The sequence below is a fragment of the Dendrobates tinctorius genome, unplaced genomic scaffold (genome assembly GCF_039654945.1).
Source record: "Dendrobates tinctorius isolate UK_male_01 unplaced genomic scaffold, ASM3965494v1 ptg000027l, whole genome shotgun sequence".
NCBI lineage: Eukaryota > Metazoa > Chordata > Amphibia > Anura > Dendrobatidae > Dendrobates > Dendrobates tinctorius.
In genome coordinates this window covers 14,021,226-14,037,831 of record NW_027361695.1, presented here as the reverse complement: position 1 = coordinate 14,037,831, position 16,606 = coordinate 14,021,226, and the positions used below count along the sequence as shown (strand labels likewise).

The 16,606-nt window shown below is 43.4% G+C and overlaps 1 protein-coding gene across 2 annotated transcripts in view; it reads left to right on the top strand.

The window, feature by feature from the left end:
- The first annotated feature begins 9,392 nt into the window (after positions 1–9,392).
- The window catches only part of PTPRG (protein tyrosine phosphatase receptor type G), a 583,893-nt gene continuing 576,679 nt past the window's right edge, over positions 9,393–16,606 (top strand). Inside the window, exon 1 of one of the 2 annotated variants that reach the window (XM_073569806.1) lies at positions 9,393–9,874. In XM_073569806.1, the coding sequence (XP_073425907.1) occupies positions 9,790–9,874 (85 nt within the window). In that variant the 5' untranslated portion in view covers positions 9,393–9,789. The remainder of the gene's footprint in view (positions 9,875–16,606) is intronic. The other variant, XM_073569808.1, reaches the window with a different exon arrangement.

Genomic DNA, 16,606 nt, shown 5'->3' with positions numbered 1-16,606 from the left:
TCCGCTCCTAAGTGCTGGCGGCAGTGCCGGGTATTAAGATGTGAGACTCGTCCGAGTTTCTCGCATGTGTGATCCCGGCCTTTAAAAGTGAGTGGGTCACACAAAGAGGGCGATAAAATACATAATAAAGTGTAAATCAATCGGTAATAACATGCAACAGACTGATGACTGTATCTCAATCATCATCACTCTGTTGTGTTGACACGATGATTGACAGCTGAATCCCTAACCTAACTATGGGGAGCCGGCTGTCAACCAGCATGACGTCAGCTGTCACACACCGTTATTAGAGCAGCTCGGAAAAGGAAGAGCTGCTCCGTTAACATGAGGTCAAGGGAAACAGCAGAATTGCCGGCAGGATGAAAAGCAGCAAAGTCATGAATAGACAATGTAACAAAGTGCAATGTGCAACAAAATGTGGTTACAAAGAGCAAGATGCTAAAAAAAAGTATATTTACATGGCGTGTCCAACACATGCAGGCACCCAAATATTCGAGATGTATAGTATGTGTGATAGCATAAGAAGATGAGCAGATACAAAATTAGAACCTACCGGTATGAGTCTCCTCCTCCCGGAATATCTCCAACCCCAGCTGAAGCAGGCTTGTGGGGAAACGCACCATATGGATAGATTCTGATTTAGTATCTGCTTATCTTCTTATGTTACTACACATACAGTACTATGCATCTCGGATATTTGGGTGGTTGCATCTTTTAAACACATGTCATTTAATTATATTTTTTTTTTTTGCATCTTGCACTTTGTAACTACATTTTGTTGCACATTGCACTTTGTTAGATTGCCTTTTCGTGAATTTGCTGCTTTTCAACCTGCCCTACAGGATGACTGACGTACAGTCGTCAGTTCACAGCATGTTATTACTGATCGGTTTTCAATTTCTTATGTCTTTTTAGCCTCCTCAGTTGATTTCTTCAGAGAGGAAGAGGATTTGAACTCTATAGCGCCACTTGCTGGAAGCAGCGATCCTACATGTAGCTATCGATCTTTTAACGAGTCTTGCAATATGACTTGGGACAAAAGCCAAATCTGAATCTCAATCTGCAGACACAGTGTTTCGGGGTTATTGCCCCTCATCAGTGCAAAGTATGAGATCTCATTTGGCTAGGTGAGAGGCTCTGGATTGAGGGCTAAGGGGTAAGGTTTCTCCTTGTGGGGAGTGACATACCAGCTCTGGCTTGTCAAGGTAAGGAGGCTTATTCGCCGTGCAATGCTCCTTTGGGAAATTTAATATGCAAATTGCCCCTTCAGAGAGAAAGAGGACTTGAACTCTGTAGCGCCACCTGTTGGAAGTAGCGATCCTACAAGTCACAATTGACCCTTTAACAAATCTTGCAATATGACTTGGGATAGAAGCCAAATCAGAATCTCAATCTGCATACACAGTGTTTCGGGGTTATTGCCCCTCATCAGTGCAAAGTATGAGATCTGATTTGGCTAGGTGAGAGGCTCTGGACTGCGGGCTAAGGGGTCCTCTTATGGTTGCAGTTTCATTATATGGTTGCAGCTATAATAACCTCCTGAGGTAATCCTGCGGCTAGCCCGACGAGCAATCATGGGGTTAACTCTAGGAATGCGCGGCTTGAACACGCGTGGCTGAAATACTTGGCAGGTAGGTGCGGAACTGTAACAATACATACTTTGTTTAAGGATACCATAGCAAATATATGGTTATGTCACAATAGTGGCGGATATGATTCAGATAAAGCCTAGAAAGTGTACGCTGGCCAAAAGTAAACGATTCTGGAATCTCTTACGTACTTCATCAAAATATATTCCCCATCAGACGATCGGATGCTAAAAAAAAAAAAAGAGCAAACTGTGACCAATATAACTAATAGGACATAAAATCTGTCAGACTCAAATAAGCGAACACTCATTACAGATAAGCCCGGTTTGACACATTTCCGAGATTACCATATTATGTAAGTATGAATTTAAGGGATGAAACCTCCTTCAGGTCTATGAGCCGCACAGTCTGCGCAGTAGCTAGAAATAAAGTAGGAGGGAGGATAATAATATCTAGATCACATCGATCAGCGCAATAGCAAGTCTGAAAGTGACGGAGCATAGAGGGACCCAGACAGTCGCAGTTGTGATGACGTCACTGAGAAGCGAAGCAGAACTGCGCTGACCGCTGGTAGGTGAATATACTAACACACGCTACATTACATCCGCGTACACACACATTTTAAAAAATATATAAACGGGAGGGCTTTTTTAAAGACTCACTATACTACAACACACGTTAGCGAAAACTTCTTCAGGCTGCAATTTGCACCCCAACCACTGTGTGGACACTTAGAGCAAAAAAACATCTCCAGGCAGAGTATCATAAGATTATGTTTTTCTTTTCTTTTTTTTTTCTTTTCTTTTTAAGCTAGTCATCTCATGTCACTCATCTTGCAAGAATGATGGAATTAAATGAAGATAAATAAGCTGAACAGATAAATTCTCTGTGGTCAATTTTAACAATATTAAGAAATGGGCTAGAAGAGTCGGAGATATTTTAATCTACGGTAAAGGAGCAATCTTTTGAATTCTTGCAAGATGAGCAGTGATATTTTGGCCGTTGCTTATCTAAGCGCTAAAATGACTTGGGAAATGATAGAACAATAGATGCTAGATAGATAGATAGATAGATAGATAATAGATAGAGTAGATAGATAGATAATAGATAGATAGATAGATGATAGATAGATAGATGATAGATAGATAGATAATAGATAGATGATAGATAGATAGATGATAGATAGATAGATAGATGATAGATAGATAGAAAAAAAACAGGCAGCGGTCCAGTTAAAGGGAAAATTGTGGACTTTAATCCAGCGCCAATTGGTGCAACGTTTCGACCTCACAGCACGGCCTTTGTCAAGCATGCACACACTGTGCTTGACAAAGGCCGTGCTGTGAGGTCCACAATTTTCCCTTTAACTGGAGTGCTGCCTGTTTTTTTTCTGTTTATATTTTTGCGTTGGACAACCGCATTACTCAGGAGTCGACTATTGCACTCAAAATCTGCTCAAGTTTGTGCTGCTGTCTGTTTTTTCTGTTTAGATAGAGAGATAATAGATAGATAGATAATAGATAGATGATAGATAGATAATAGATAGATAGATAATAGATGATAGATAGATATATAGATAGATAGATAGATAGATAGATAGATAGATAGATAGATAGGTAATAGATAGATAGAAAATAGATAATAGAAAGATAGATAATAGAAAGATAGACAGATAGATAGATGATAGATAGATAATAGATAGACAGATAGATAGATAATAGATAGATGATAGATAGATAGATAATAGATAGATAGATAGATAGATAGATAATAGAGAGATGATAGCTAGATATGGGATAGATTATAGATAGATAATAGATAGATGTAAAAAAAAAGAAATAAGTCTAAACGGTAGGCTTAGCCCAGGACAGGCATGTTTGATACGGATTAGAGTAGGTACCTATCAGATGGAGGTCACCTTGCCGTGGTTGAGGGGCACACATGAATTGGCCAATTTGTGAGCTGAGAATCTTCATTTTTCTAAGTACATTTTCTTTAGCAATAATACTTTTCCGATCCCATGTATTCAGTGTTTGCATACACTTTGGCACTTATAGAGCGCTGCTGTGCTTTCTTTTTTTGCACGTATTCACATTATACGGAGGCGCTGGTCAGGTTTTTCTGTTTTATAGATAGCTAGACTCTGTAAGCGGGATCAGACCTGTTGGTCGGGAGCTTGGTGGAGTGGGGATCCAACTCAGAAATGCACGCCAGCCTGAGATCATCATGTGCAGCCCTGAGCTTGGACTTTCTGGTGGTCCGCACGTTTTCTGGAGCACGGAACATGATTTACCGCACGGTGGACTCATACATTCGGACTTGGCGGGTTCTAGCTGAACGTTTCTGGTCTAAATGTGTATCGCGACTGTAAAGTTTGGTGGAGAATAACGGTCTGAAGCCGACGCCATCACTTAGGGTTTAGCTCCTTAGTTTTACAGAGAGGACAATTTAAAGGGGGCTTTCCCAAAATCGCAAGTCATTCAATATCTATAAGATTGGAGAAAATTTTCTGATTGGGTCTGGCAATAGAATGGGGCTTTGCAGATCCCGCAATGTGAATGGAGCGTAGCTGCGAGGCTCAGCCATTACTCCATTCATTGTATTTTTGAAAAACTCCTTTTAAAGAGAAAAATAGTATGGTTGTGGATTCAAAAGGAATGGACGCCATAAGGAAAGGACGTGCACTTCTGCTTCCTTTTGGATGCACTCCGCTTTCTCCAAAACTCTCTGCCTCAAAATGATCCTTAGCCAAGCCTTTCCTTGTGACATCATGCACAATGACATTATGTGCATGTATTATTTTGGGGGTGAGGTGCACAGCGCATGGAGGTCCACTCTGTCCAGGAATCAATCGGTCACGCGGTCTGCGCACGTACTGAGCATGTGCATGACACCAGGCCGCGTGTCCACCAATGGCGCAACGTTCTGGGTTTCTAATTTTCTGGCAATTTCCTGGCGCACAAAAGGAGAGGCATTAGTATGGCTTCTAGTGGGAGAACGGGCCAAGAACCCTAGCCGTCCAATCAGCTTCATCTACCAGCCTCGACGCCAGAAGTACTGTAACTTGTGACTGCAATGGCTTTAATCAATGGATAGATAGATAGATAGATAGATAGATAGATAGATAGATAGATAGATAATAGAGAGATACATAATAAATAATGGATAGATAGATAGATAGATAGATAGATAGATAGATAGATAGATAGATAGATAATAGAGAGATACATAATAAATAATGGATAGATAGATAGATAGCTAGATAGATAGATAGATAGATAGATAGATAGATAGATAGATAATAGAGAGATACATAATAAATAATGGATAGATAGATAGATAGATAGATAGATAATAGAGAGATACATAATAAATAATGGATCGATAGATAGATACATAATAAATAATAGATAGATGGATAGATTGATAGATAGATAGATAGATAGATAATAGAGATACATAATAAATGATAGATAGATAGATAGATAGATAGATAATAGAGAGATACATAATAAATGATTAATAGATAGATGGATAGATAATAGAGAAATACATAATAAATGATAGATAGATAGATAGATAGATAGATAGATGATAGATAGATGATAGAGAGATACATAATACATGATAGATAAATGATAGATAGATAGATAGATAGATGATAGATGATAGAGAGATACATAATAAATGATAGATAAATGATAGATAGATAGATAGATAGATAGATGATAGATGATAGAGAGATACATAATAAATGATAGATAAATGATAGATAGATAGATAGATAGATAGATAGATGGATGTAAAATATATTTAATCTATGTAAGCAATCTACAATCATGCAGCCGCCTCCTTGCACATAGAAGAGGGGACAGTGATAAAGGTAATGTGAATGATAGAAAATTGCAGATAGATGAAGAGGAGCAATTTTCTTCATCTTCTTCTTCATCTTCATCATAACGTCGGGAGTTTGTTGGAGACTGAAAACTAATGGGCCTGGATGATGGTGAGAGTGAGAGATTCACAGGAGGGGTAAAGAATGTGACAGGACAGAGGTGAGAGCAGCTAATAATACAATGGGAGGGAGGATCAGGAGAAATAAAGAAGTGAGAAGCAAGAATCAGGGATCAGAGGGAAAAAGAGAAGGATGAAGAGAATGAGGAGGAAGCAGGGAGCAGAAAGCAGCTAAGCCATGAGATGTGAGGAAGGTGCACAGCAAAGAAAGTACTGTGTAAATAACCAATAAGCAGCATTGCTCAGATGTAGCAGAGCTCAGTTAGTGTGCAGCACTGCTCAGATGTAGCAGGGCTGAGTTAGTATACAGCATTGCTCAGATGTAGCAGGGCTGAGTTAGTGTGCAGCATTGCTCAGACGTAGCAGGGCTGAGTTAGTGTGCAGCATTGCTCAGATGTAGCAGAGCTCAGTTAGTGTGCAGCGCTGCTCAGATGTAGCAAGGCTGAGTTAGTGTGCAGCACTGCTCAGATGTAGTAGGGCTGAGTTAGTGTGCAGCATTGCTCAGATGTAGCAGGGCTGAGTTAGTTTGCCGCATTGCTCAGATGTAGCAGAGCTCAGTTAGTGTGCAGCATTGCTCAGATGTAGCAGAGCTCAGTTAGTGTGCAGCGCTGCTCAGATGTAGCAGGGCTGAGTTAGTGTGCAGCGCTGCTCAGATGTAGCAGGGCTGAGTTAGTGTGCAGCATTGCTCAGATGTAGCAGGGCTGAGTTAGTGTGCAGCATTGCTCCGATGTAGCAGAGCTCAGTTAGTGTGCAGCGCTGCTCAGATGTAGCAGGGCTGAGTTAGTGTGCAGCGCTGCTCAGATGTAGCAGGGCTGAGTTAGTGTGCAGCATTGCTCAGATGTAGCAGAGCTCAGTTAGTGTGCAGCATTGCACAGATGTAGCAGGGCTGAGTTAGTGTGCAGCATTGCTCAGATGTATCAGGGCTGAGTTATCGTGCAGCATTGCTCAGATGTAGCAGAGCTCAGTTAGTGTGCAGCATTGCTCAGATGTAGCAGAGCTCAGTTAGTGTGCAGCATTGCACAGATGTAGCAGGGCTGAGTTAGTGTGCAGCATTGCTCAGATGTATCAGGGCTGAGTTATCGTGCAGCATTGCTCAGATGTAGCAGAGCTCAGTTAGTGTGCAGTATTGCTCAGATGTAGCAGGACTGAGTTAGCGTGCAGCATTGCTCAGATGTAGCAGGGCTGAGTTAGTGTGCAGCACTGCTCAGATGTAGCAGGGCTGAGTTAGTATACAGCATTGCTCAGCTGTAGCAGGGCTGAGTTAGTGTGCAGCATTGCTCAGATGTAGCAGAGCTCAGTTAGTGTGCAGCACTGCTCAGATGTAGCAGGGCTCAGTTATGTGCAGCACTGCTCAGATGTAGCAGAGCTCAGTTAGTGTGCAGCACTGCTCAGATGTAGCAGAGCTCAGTTAGTGTGCAGCATTGCTCAGATGTAGCAGAGCTCAGTTAGTGTGCAGCATTGCTCAGATGTAGCAGGGCTGAGTTAGTGTGAGCATTGCTCAGATGTAGCAGGACTGAGTTTGTGTGAGCATTGCTCAGATGTAGCAGAGCTCAGTTAGTGTGTAGCATTGCTCAGATGTAGCAGAGCTCAGTTAGTGTGCAGCACTGCTCAGATGTAGCAGAGCTCAGTTAGTGTGCAGCACTGCTCAGATGTAGCAGAGCTCAGTTAGTGTGCAGCATTGCTCAGATGTAGCAGAGCTCAGTTAGTGTGCAGCATTGCTCAGATGTAGCAGAGCTCAGTTAGTGTGCAGCATTGCTCAGATGTAGTAGAGCTCAGTTAGTGTGCAGCATTGCTCAGATGTAGTAGAGCTCAGTTAGTGTGCAGCATTGCTCAGATGTAGCAGAGCTCAGTTAGTGTGCAGCACTGCTCAGATGTAGCAGAGCTCAGTTAGTGTGCAGCACTGCTCAGATGTAGCAGAGCTCAGTTAGTGTGCAGCATTGCTCAGATGTAGCAGAGCTCAGTTAGTGTGCAGCATTGCTCAGATGTAGCAGAGCTCAGTTAGTGTGCTGCATTGCTCAGATGTAGTAGAGCTCAGTTAGTGTGCAGCATTGCTCAGATGTAGTAGAGCTCAGTTAGTGTGCAGCATTGCTCAGATGTAGTAGAGCTCAGTTAGTGTGCAGCATTGCTCAGATGTAGCAGAGCTCAGTTAGTGTGCAGCATTGCTCAGATGTAGTAGAGCTCAGTTAGTGTGCAGCATTGCTCAGATGTAGTAGAGCTCAGTTAGTGTGCAGCATTGCTCAGATGTAGCAGAGCTCAGTTAGTGTGCAGCACTGCTCAGATGTAGCAGAGCTCAGTTAGTGTGCAGCACTGCTCAGATGTAGCAGAGCTCAGTTAGTGTGCAGCATTGCTCAGATGTAGCAGAGCTCAGTTAGTGTGCAGCATTGCTCAGATGTAGCAGGGCTGAGTTAGTGTGAGCATTGCTCAGATGTAGCAGGACTGAGTTTGTGTGAGCATTGCTCAGATGTAGCAGAGCTCAGTTAGTGTGTAGCATTGCTCAGATGTAGCAGAGCTCAGTTAGTGTGCAGCACTGCTCAGATGTAGCAGAGCTCAGTTAGTGTGCAGCACTGCTCAGATGTAGCAGAGCTCAGTTAGTGTGCAGCATTGCTCAGATGTAGCAGAGCTCAGTTAGTGTGCAGCATTGCTCAGATGTAGCAGAGCTCAGTTAGTGTGCAGCATTGCTCAGATGTAGTAGAGCTCAGTTAGTGTGCAGCATTGCTCAGATGTAGCAGAGCTCAGTTAGTGTGCAGCACTGCTCAGATGTAGCAGAGCTCAGTTAGTGTGCAGCACTGCTCAGATGTAGCAGAGCTCAGTTAGTGTGCAGCATTGCTCAGATGTAGCAGAGCTCAGTTAGTGTGCAGCATTGCTCAGATGTAGCAGAGCTCAGTTAGTGTGCAGCATTGCTCAGATGTAGTAGAGCTCAGTTAGTGTGCAGCATTGCTCAGATGTAGTAGAGCTCAGTTAGTGTGCAGCATTGCTCAGATGTAGTAGAGCTCAGTTAGTGTGCAGCATTGCTCAGATGTAGCAGAGCTCAGTTAGTGTGCAGCATTGCTCAGATGTAGCAGAGCTCAGTTAGTGTGCAGCACTGCACATACACGTTATAAAAGAAAACCCAATTCACAAGCATTGCAGTCTCACAGGGATAAGTAGCAAACACAGCTCTGATACATGTGTAGGTGGAAAAGGACACTAGGAAAACATAAAAAAATGGAGCAGATGTATAGACTCTCCATGTGCTGGATTTGACAGCTAGCAGGCACAGATAGATGGAGCAGCAGAGAGGAGATTATAAGAGGAGATAGATGAGAGGACATGGAAGGAATCAGCAGCCAGGGCACAGAGACAGAGGACTGGAGGGAGCAGCAGAGAGGAGAGGCAGGGGACAGGCAGGGGCTCTGATGAGCTGCAGGGGGTGAGATGACAGTGATCAGTCACCCAGGCTGCAGCCCCTGCCACTTACCTCCAGCCACTAAGCAATGGGCAGCAGCTACCTAGACACACACAGACCTACACAGATAGAAAAGGGCTACATGCAGAAAGCACAAGATCCAGGGCTCTGTATTCTCTGCCAAGATTGCTCGAAACATTGCAATAAAGTCACACCATCTGTGAAGTATGCCATTGCTTGCTGATCTGGGGGCTGTGGATGACAGATGGTGAGAGTGTCAGGCTGCTAACTATAAGGATAGCAAGGATTTGGAAGAAAGGGTTTCTTCTTCTTCTTCTGCTGCTCCTCGATGGGAGGAGAGGAAATTGCGGCGCTGCTCCTTTAAGAGAGTCGGGGGCGCGCCTGCTCTTCGACGCCCAGTGTCGGTGCGCGCTCCCGAGCTCCCTCTCCCTCTCTCTGAGCTTTTAAAGTCTCCGGGCTGGAGCCGCTCTCACATGTTACTTCCTGTATGGGAGAATGGAAAGCGGCCAGACCCGGTGTGAGGAGCGACTGAAGACCCCGGGAGCCTGGGATAACACAGAGACCCCCCTGGACTAGAGGGGACCCCCAACACCACCAAAGCCTGGGACTCGCTGGAGGGATAGCTGCATGCATGAGCTCCAGAGCTCTCCCCGGCTCTCCCAGTAACCAGACACCCGCAGCCCCCTGCCCCCTTCCTCCCTCGTTGCCTCCACTACTACTTTTTTGGTTGGAGGGGGAAACAGTCAACAAGTTGCCTCTGTTCCCAATGTGCATGGTGTCATGCGGAGACTACTGCAGCCGTGCTGGTGGATCTTGTTCCTGAAAATCTCCACGTCTGTGCTGCACTATGTCCTGTGCTACTCCGGTAAGTGGCTGGATGGGGGGAGCCTTCATGTGTGGTGCCCCTATCCTTGGACCCCCTCTGCTACCCCTCCTTATGTCAGATCCCATCATACATATATTACAGGGGCTCTGCCTGTTCCCATTTTGACCCATGTATCTGTGTGGATGTTACTCCCCTTGTTACCCCCCCCCCCAGTCCCCTTGTTACCCCCCCCCCCCCCTTGTCCCTTATTTTGCAGCTGTGCCCGATGATTCGTTTTTTTTGTTTACTAAACAAATGTATCACTGACAAAGGTGAAACAGTAAACATTGTATCCTGTATTTACAAATCTCCTCTCTGTCCATTACTGCATGCACAGACACTGGGGATTCGTTTCCAGTGCCTATCAAATGCCTACTTTTTTTTTTAAATTTAATTCTGGCAGCCCCCCCTCTTATGTTGCACTGGCTTCTCCTATATCCTACCCCCCATTCGAATAAAATGATCCTAATTCTGTCACCCCCCCCCCTCCCTTTATGTTGCATAGGCTTCTATATCCTATATATCCTACCCCCCCCAATCCATACGCATATACAGCAAAGTTTCCCATTGAATGTGCCCCCCGATTGCCCGGTCTGTAATGGTAGCCCCATAACAGTGCCGGTACTGTGCATTTCTTGCAGCCTCTCTCTCTTTGTGCTGCAAGTGTCTTTTAGAGGTGACTTCCACCAGGAGCCATGCTCCAGCACTGCCATGCAGGAAATACTGAACAGATCCCTTGTAGGATTTTTTTTTTTTTTGTCTACACCCCCCCCCCCCCCTATTCCTTTCTCCCTCTCTAGCTCTCCTTCCCTCCCCTCCTCTTTTACATGGAAGAATCAGGAATCTGCTATGTGGCTGGCTTTTTGGTGCAGTGCTTTCCTAATCAAAGCAAGACCAGAGGAGAAGTGTAGCGTGGGATACATACACACGCTTTATAGAGAATATTTCTAGTTTTTTAGCGGATTTCGGATTGATCTTTTATTGCCCGTTACCCATTGCCGCTTTATCTGTCTGATCCCGTTTCCAGTAAAGTTCCAATTTGGGGGGGGGGGGGGGGGCAGAAAACCAAGACTTTAAGTGTTTCTCTGTATGTGTTTTTAACCACCTGGCAACTAAGTAGTTAATACAATCACGTTTTTAAATATTTGCCCCCCCCGTCGGCGTCTTTTATACACCGGCCGAGGTGTAGACTTCCTACTATTGTCTACTTGGCATTGACCCATCATCTAGCAGTAGACAGAGATGTCTATAATATAGGGGATGCCAACTGAGCGCCAATCTATTCTACATCCCATACCCCCCCCCCCCTCCACCCCGGTTGCTTTTATATTCTTTCCTACAGGTCAATGATGAGATATAGGGCCACTCATCCTATAGAATTTTTCAGAAATGCAATATATTTGTAACTGGAGGTCACTTAAGCACCGATGACTTTTTTTTTTTTGGTGTGTGTGCAATGACAATTTGATACCAGAGGGGCACTGCTGAGCTATTCTTTATAGCTGTGGTTATTAAAATGCATAGTTCCCGTATAAGATGCTGTAACCTGACATATAGCCTAGCTCAAGGTGTTATGAGGATAGCTGTAGTAACAGTATATTTCATGTGCTTGCTATTTTGTGTATTTCTGCCATGAGGTTTTTTTTTTCATGTGTATATTATTATTTATGATATTTTATAGCCGTATAACAATGTAACGTGGAAACGAACACGCAAGGCTTGTGAGACGTGCGTTGGGTGCTGTGATTTTATGTTTGGCCGTCGATTCTTGCGTTTATGGTAAATTCATGATCCATATGTGTATTTTGTATTCAGGGCTGTTGTTAGTTTTCCAGTATTGATCCCGGTTTCTTAAGTCCGATAGTATAGAGTGTCCTCCTTATTTTGAAGGTCCGTGAGTTGTCTGCGCTTGTGTCCTCCATATGTGATGTTCCTAATGAGTTGTCCCAGTTATTGATACGTTTTACCCTCCCTTAGACCTATCCATGTATTTAATATCGGAACACTCTCGGCTTAAAGATTTTCCAAGTCCCTATCGGAAACTGAAGACCATCTTTTGTGTCTTGACATCTTCTTAAGATCTACATTTGAAATGGGGTGGCCAATCTTGGGAGCAGAAACATTTATCTCTCCTATTGATTTCATTCTCCGATTCAGCCCCGTTGAGTGATGTCCTTCTCGGTGGCTCTGATATTGTACAGTAATTACACCTAGAAGGGGGTCGCATTAGGAGCACTTGAGGCTTAATGTGACCATCTTGCAAGAAGGTCTGATTTAAGCCTTGCTTTTGGGTTTTATGCATTACACGATTTCATCACTGTTGGGGGGGGGGGGGGGGGGGACAATACTAAATGTAAAGAAAATCTTGACATTTACCGACGTCCGGTGGTGTCAAGGTTGTATAATTGTCCCTACGGGGATGATAGTATCCTCTATGAAGTAGACCCTTCCATAGTAGAGGGATGTAGATGTACTATGACCAGCAGATGTCCTAATCACTAAGCTATTGTTCTAGAATTGACCAATGTTCTCTATAATGGTCCTATAAAGGGTTCTTACGGGGACACATTAGGGATGGTCCTAGCTACAAGTAGATGGCCTATACTGCTTGGATGCCAGCAAGTATGCGACAAACAGACTTTTTATTGCCGCTTTGTGATGTGACATCTGGGGACGCATTCTTGAAGAGGAGCCATGGTATCTTGGTTTTCAGTAGAACCTACCTTTTGAGAACTTGCTTAAGATATTAAGGGCTTACGTAATGGCGAAAGAGGTAAAATTGAGTATAATGGTTAGGAAGATTTAGGTTTTCGAAAGAGAATGTTACATTCTAAAGGCTTTGGTGACCCATGTCTTGGTTCCTGGCTAGAAGACCAAGAACCTCCTGGTATTCTGATATTGCTACTGGTTAAAGTATAAAGATTCTCGTGAAAGATCTAAAGAGTTAATCTAACCACCACCGGAGAAATCGGGAAAATGTACCGCCTTCCCCTTTTACAAAGTCTATAATCTTACATATCCCATTGCTTCCTAAACATCTGATCAGACTCCTCAAGTTTTAGATCTTGGAAGAAAAAAAGTACATCTCCAATGGTCCAAACTTGTGTTTTGTTATTAGCAGCATTGGAAGTCCATTCATACAATGTATTTAGTATTGCTTCCTTGATTTATTTAAGTGCAAATATATCCGGAAATATTTTGTACCATATCCAAATACTCTGCATCATTGGAAAGCTGTGAATAATGTAATTCCTTATTGATCTGGAATGGTAGCATTAGTCATTGAGTAAGCTCCAGAGATATTCTTTCGTGTACTTAACTCGAGTTTGAAATATTGAAGGAAATCTTAACTTGTCCGGTGACTTGGTCTCCGAGGGAATTTAATTCTTTGGTATTTGTCACTGCCCATAAAGGCTTCTATTTCTTTCAGCGTAGTTGAAGATAACCAGGGTTTGACTTCAGTGATTTAATGTCCTGGAGGTTTCCTTCAAATCTATTGAATCAATGCACTATAAACAAGTTGGCCATTCAGGATGACTACTACACCGATTGACCGGTCATCTCCAACCTGTGGCTCCGTAACTCTTGAACTTTAACTCCCAGCATGTCCTATCCTTCTGGAAGTTGAGGTTTTGCAAGTTGGAGACAACTGGTCCGTGATGTTTTAAGTAGAAACTTTTACAGTCCCGGTCTAGGCTTAATTGGCAATGCATGCCTTTATGTCGAAAGAAATGGGGGAATTGTCTTAATGAATATCGTTCTGCAGGGTTTTTGAGGAGCTCGGTGGTTAGCAACTGCAGCCTTGCAGCGCCTGGGGACTTGAGTTCAAAACCCACCAAGGACAACATCTGGAAGAAGTTTGCGTGGGTTTCCTCCGGGTTCTCCGGTTTCTTCCCACATTCCAAAGACATACTAATAGGGAATCTAGATTGTGAGCCCCAATGATATCTGTGGAATATGATGGGCTTATATAAGCAAAGCATAATAAATAGCTATTCGTATTAATTTTGGGGAAACTGCAGTTACTTGTACAAACCCTCAAACCCAGCGATCAATGGTGACATGATACTAGTATCTTCTGTTTGGGCCACTGTCGGGACTCTAGGGAAAAAAAAAAATTGTCAGATTTGTGGACACTTTTTTTTTTTTTTCCGATATGTTCTGGGGAATATTAAGGGTTAATTAGTCATCGCTGAATTTCCAAGTATTAGGAAGGTTTAAAATTGGCTTTTTTTAAGCTACAGGAGTCATGACCAGGACTATTAGAGATTACATACATGACCTACATTTCTGTACGTTTTTTAGAGGTTCGTGCTCCAGTTTCTTTTCCGACTATTTGCTGTTTGTTGGATAAACTGGAAAATAAATAAATTTATTAAAATTCTCTCGCAGCCGTAACGCTGTGAAGAATAAATACAATATGTATTGACAGTAATAACATATGTATTTTTGAATCCTTTAATAAACGGTAGTGTGTTTTTGCCACTATGGGAACAATTTACTTTTCTTTCCTCTTATCGATTGTGTAGGAAAGTCTTATGTGCGTCTTGACATGGCAAGTTCAGATTAACTCTTCAGTATCTGATTTACTCCTACAAAGTAAGGATCATATGATGTCCACCACTAACGCAGCAGTTATATATGGTCTGGACTAAGATTTTGGGTTGCCTATGCGCCCACAAAATTGGCACTGGTGCTTTTTGTGGAACTGGAACCCTTTTGTGTCCTGACAGATGTAACCTCTAGCTCCTCCAGGAGATGCCCAGGGTCTGGTAGTGGATAATTCCCCTCTCCCCATTAAAAAATGGTTACACATGACGCTTAGAAAACATCTAGACTCCCTTCAATTTTAATTGGAGTTTGATATATGGCAGCTATTAACCAGGGTGATCGCTTTTGAAGCCCCACTTTTCAGCCACTGCCGGAGCTGGTAACAACTGGGTGATGGGTGTCAACCCCATGCTGATGTATACATAGGTCATCAATATCATAGGAGTGGAAAAACTCTTTATAATGTCTATTTCTATGTATTCTGACCATTAGCGGCCACTGATTACTGTACTCCCTTAATCTATACCTTTACACTGCTACTTTTTTTATACTCCCGTTGCTTCTGTTGGCTTCAAACTGGATACTCTTCAAGGTGACCACAAGATCTTAACTCCTCCTTTTCTTGCATCTCCATGGTCTGGACTTTGGCTCTTACTGAGCTGCGCACACACACGATCTCCAAACCCATGTGAATTTGCACGAGAAACTGAGCGCACTCTTCCAGTATCTTCTTCCTTGCCCGTCCAAGCCAAGGATCTGATGCCTTCTACAGAAGAATCGGGAGTACAGATATTACAGCATCTTATGTAAGATAATGTCTCAAAAGCTGGGGGGGCCATGCTTGGGGAAAACAGAATTGGTAGCGCCATAGTCATTGAATGATAGTGTTGGAAGGGGACCTCCAGGGTCATCATGTCCAATCCCCCTGCTCGATGCAGGAGTCGCTAAACCGTCTCGGACAGATGTCTGACCAACGACTTCCATTGAAGGAAGTTTTCACATTGGCTCTCGATCGTGCAAGGCCATATCATTATTGGCAGTTTATTTGCATTTTTTTGGGGGGGTTGGGGGGGATGTCTTAAGTGTCTTAACCCTTTTTCCGCTCCCCGTAATTTGCCGTAACTGTGACGGTAACTGATTCTCCTTGTTTTCTAAAGTAGCGTGGACATTGTGGACATCAAGACTGTAAGTAGGGCGATGACCGGTCATGGGTCACTAGCTAAGCTACAACTACTGATCTCAGTGTTCCTTGAATATTCCATAGGGCTCATTTGGCATATGCTGGAATTTATAGTCCTCCAAGGACTGTTGAGGCTCTAGTTGGCTTATCCAGTCTTATCTTGTATTTTGCTCCTTCTCTTACGGTTCTCCATCCCGTTACATCGCCTACAAATTATTACAGAAGATATCAGGATGTAATATCTACACTCCTCAAAGGAGAAGCAAAGTAGACGGCACCTTGTCTGGGGGAAATGACTATCAGGCTTTTTGACCTATACATATAGCCAGTCCAGTGCGTTTAGAGGAGCACCTGTCACCGGAGATTGCCGAGCGTCATAAATCACAGTGAAGAGCCTGATAGAAATAGTAGCGGTACTGTAATGTGATTTAAATGCAAAGGTTCCTTAAGTGGCTGCAGGGGGGAGTGGGAAGGGGAAGGCAAAGACGTCATATAATTTCATTGGTGATGGGAAGGGGTGGAAAAACTACTTAATACAGCACCAAAATTACCTTCGTAGTGTGTGTGTGGGGGTGGGGGGAATGCATTTTTATATCATAAAATGCAAAAAAAAAAAAAAAAAAAAAGAAAATCCTATTTTGTGAAAATCTACGTGGGCGTACTCTGTTCCGCAGCCGCTTTGCATGCTGTGTAGATTTCCCGGCTTGGAGAGAGCAGCAACTTATTATTATTAGGGACATGGAAATAATAAAGGGGGGGGGGAAGCAAATGCTGCCTATGTGAAATTGCAGAACAAGAGCTGCGGCCTCTGGTGTCGGTTCTGGCCCCGGGCTGATGCGTTATTACTTTTTCTTTTGCTTCTTGATTAATTCCTGAAACCTTCCAGCGCCGGGGCCAGGCTGGTTTATTTGCCTTGTGTTGCTACATAATGAAGTGGTAGGAAGCCGGGACTTGTACTATTATCTCCATGGAGAGAAGGCTTTCTAGAAATAGTGCCACTT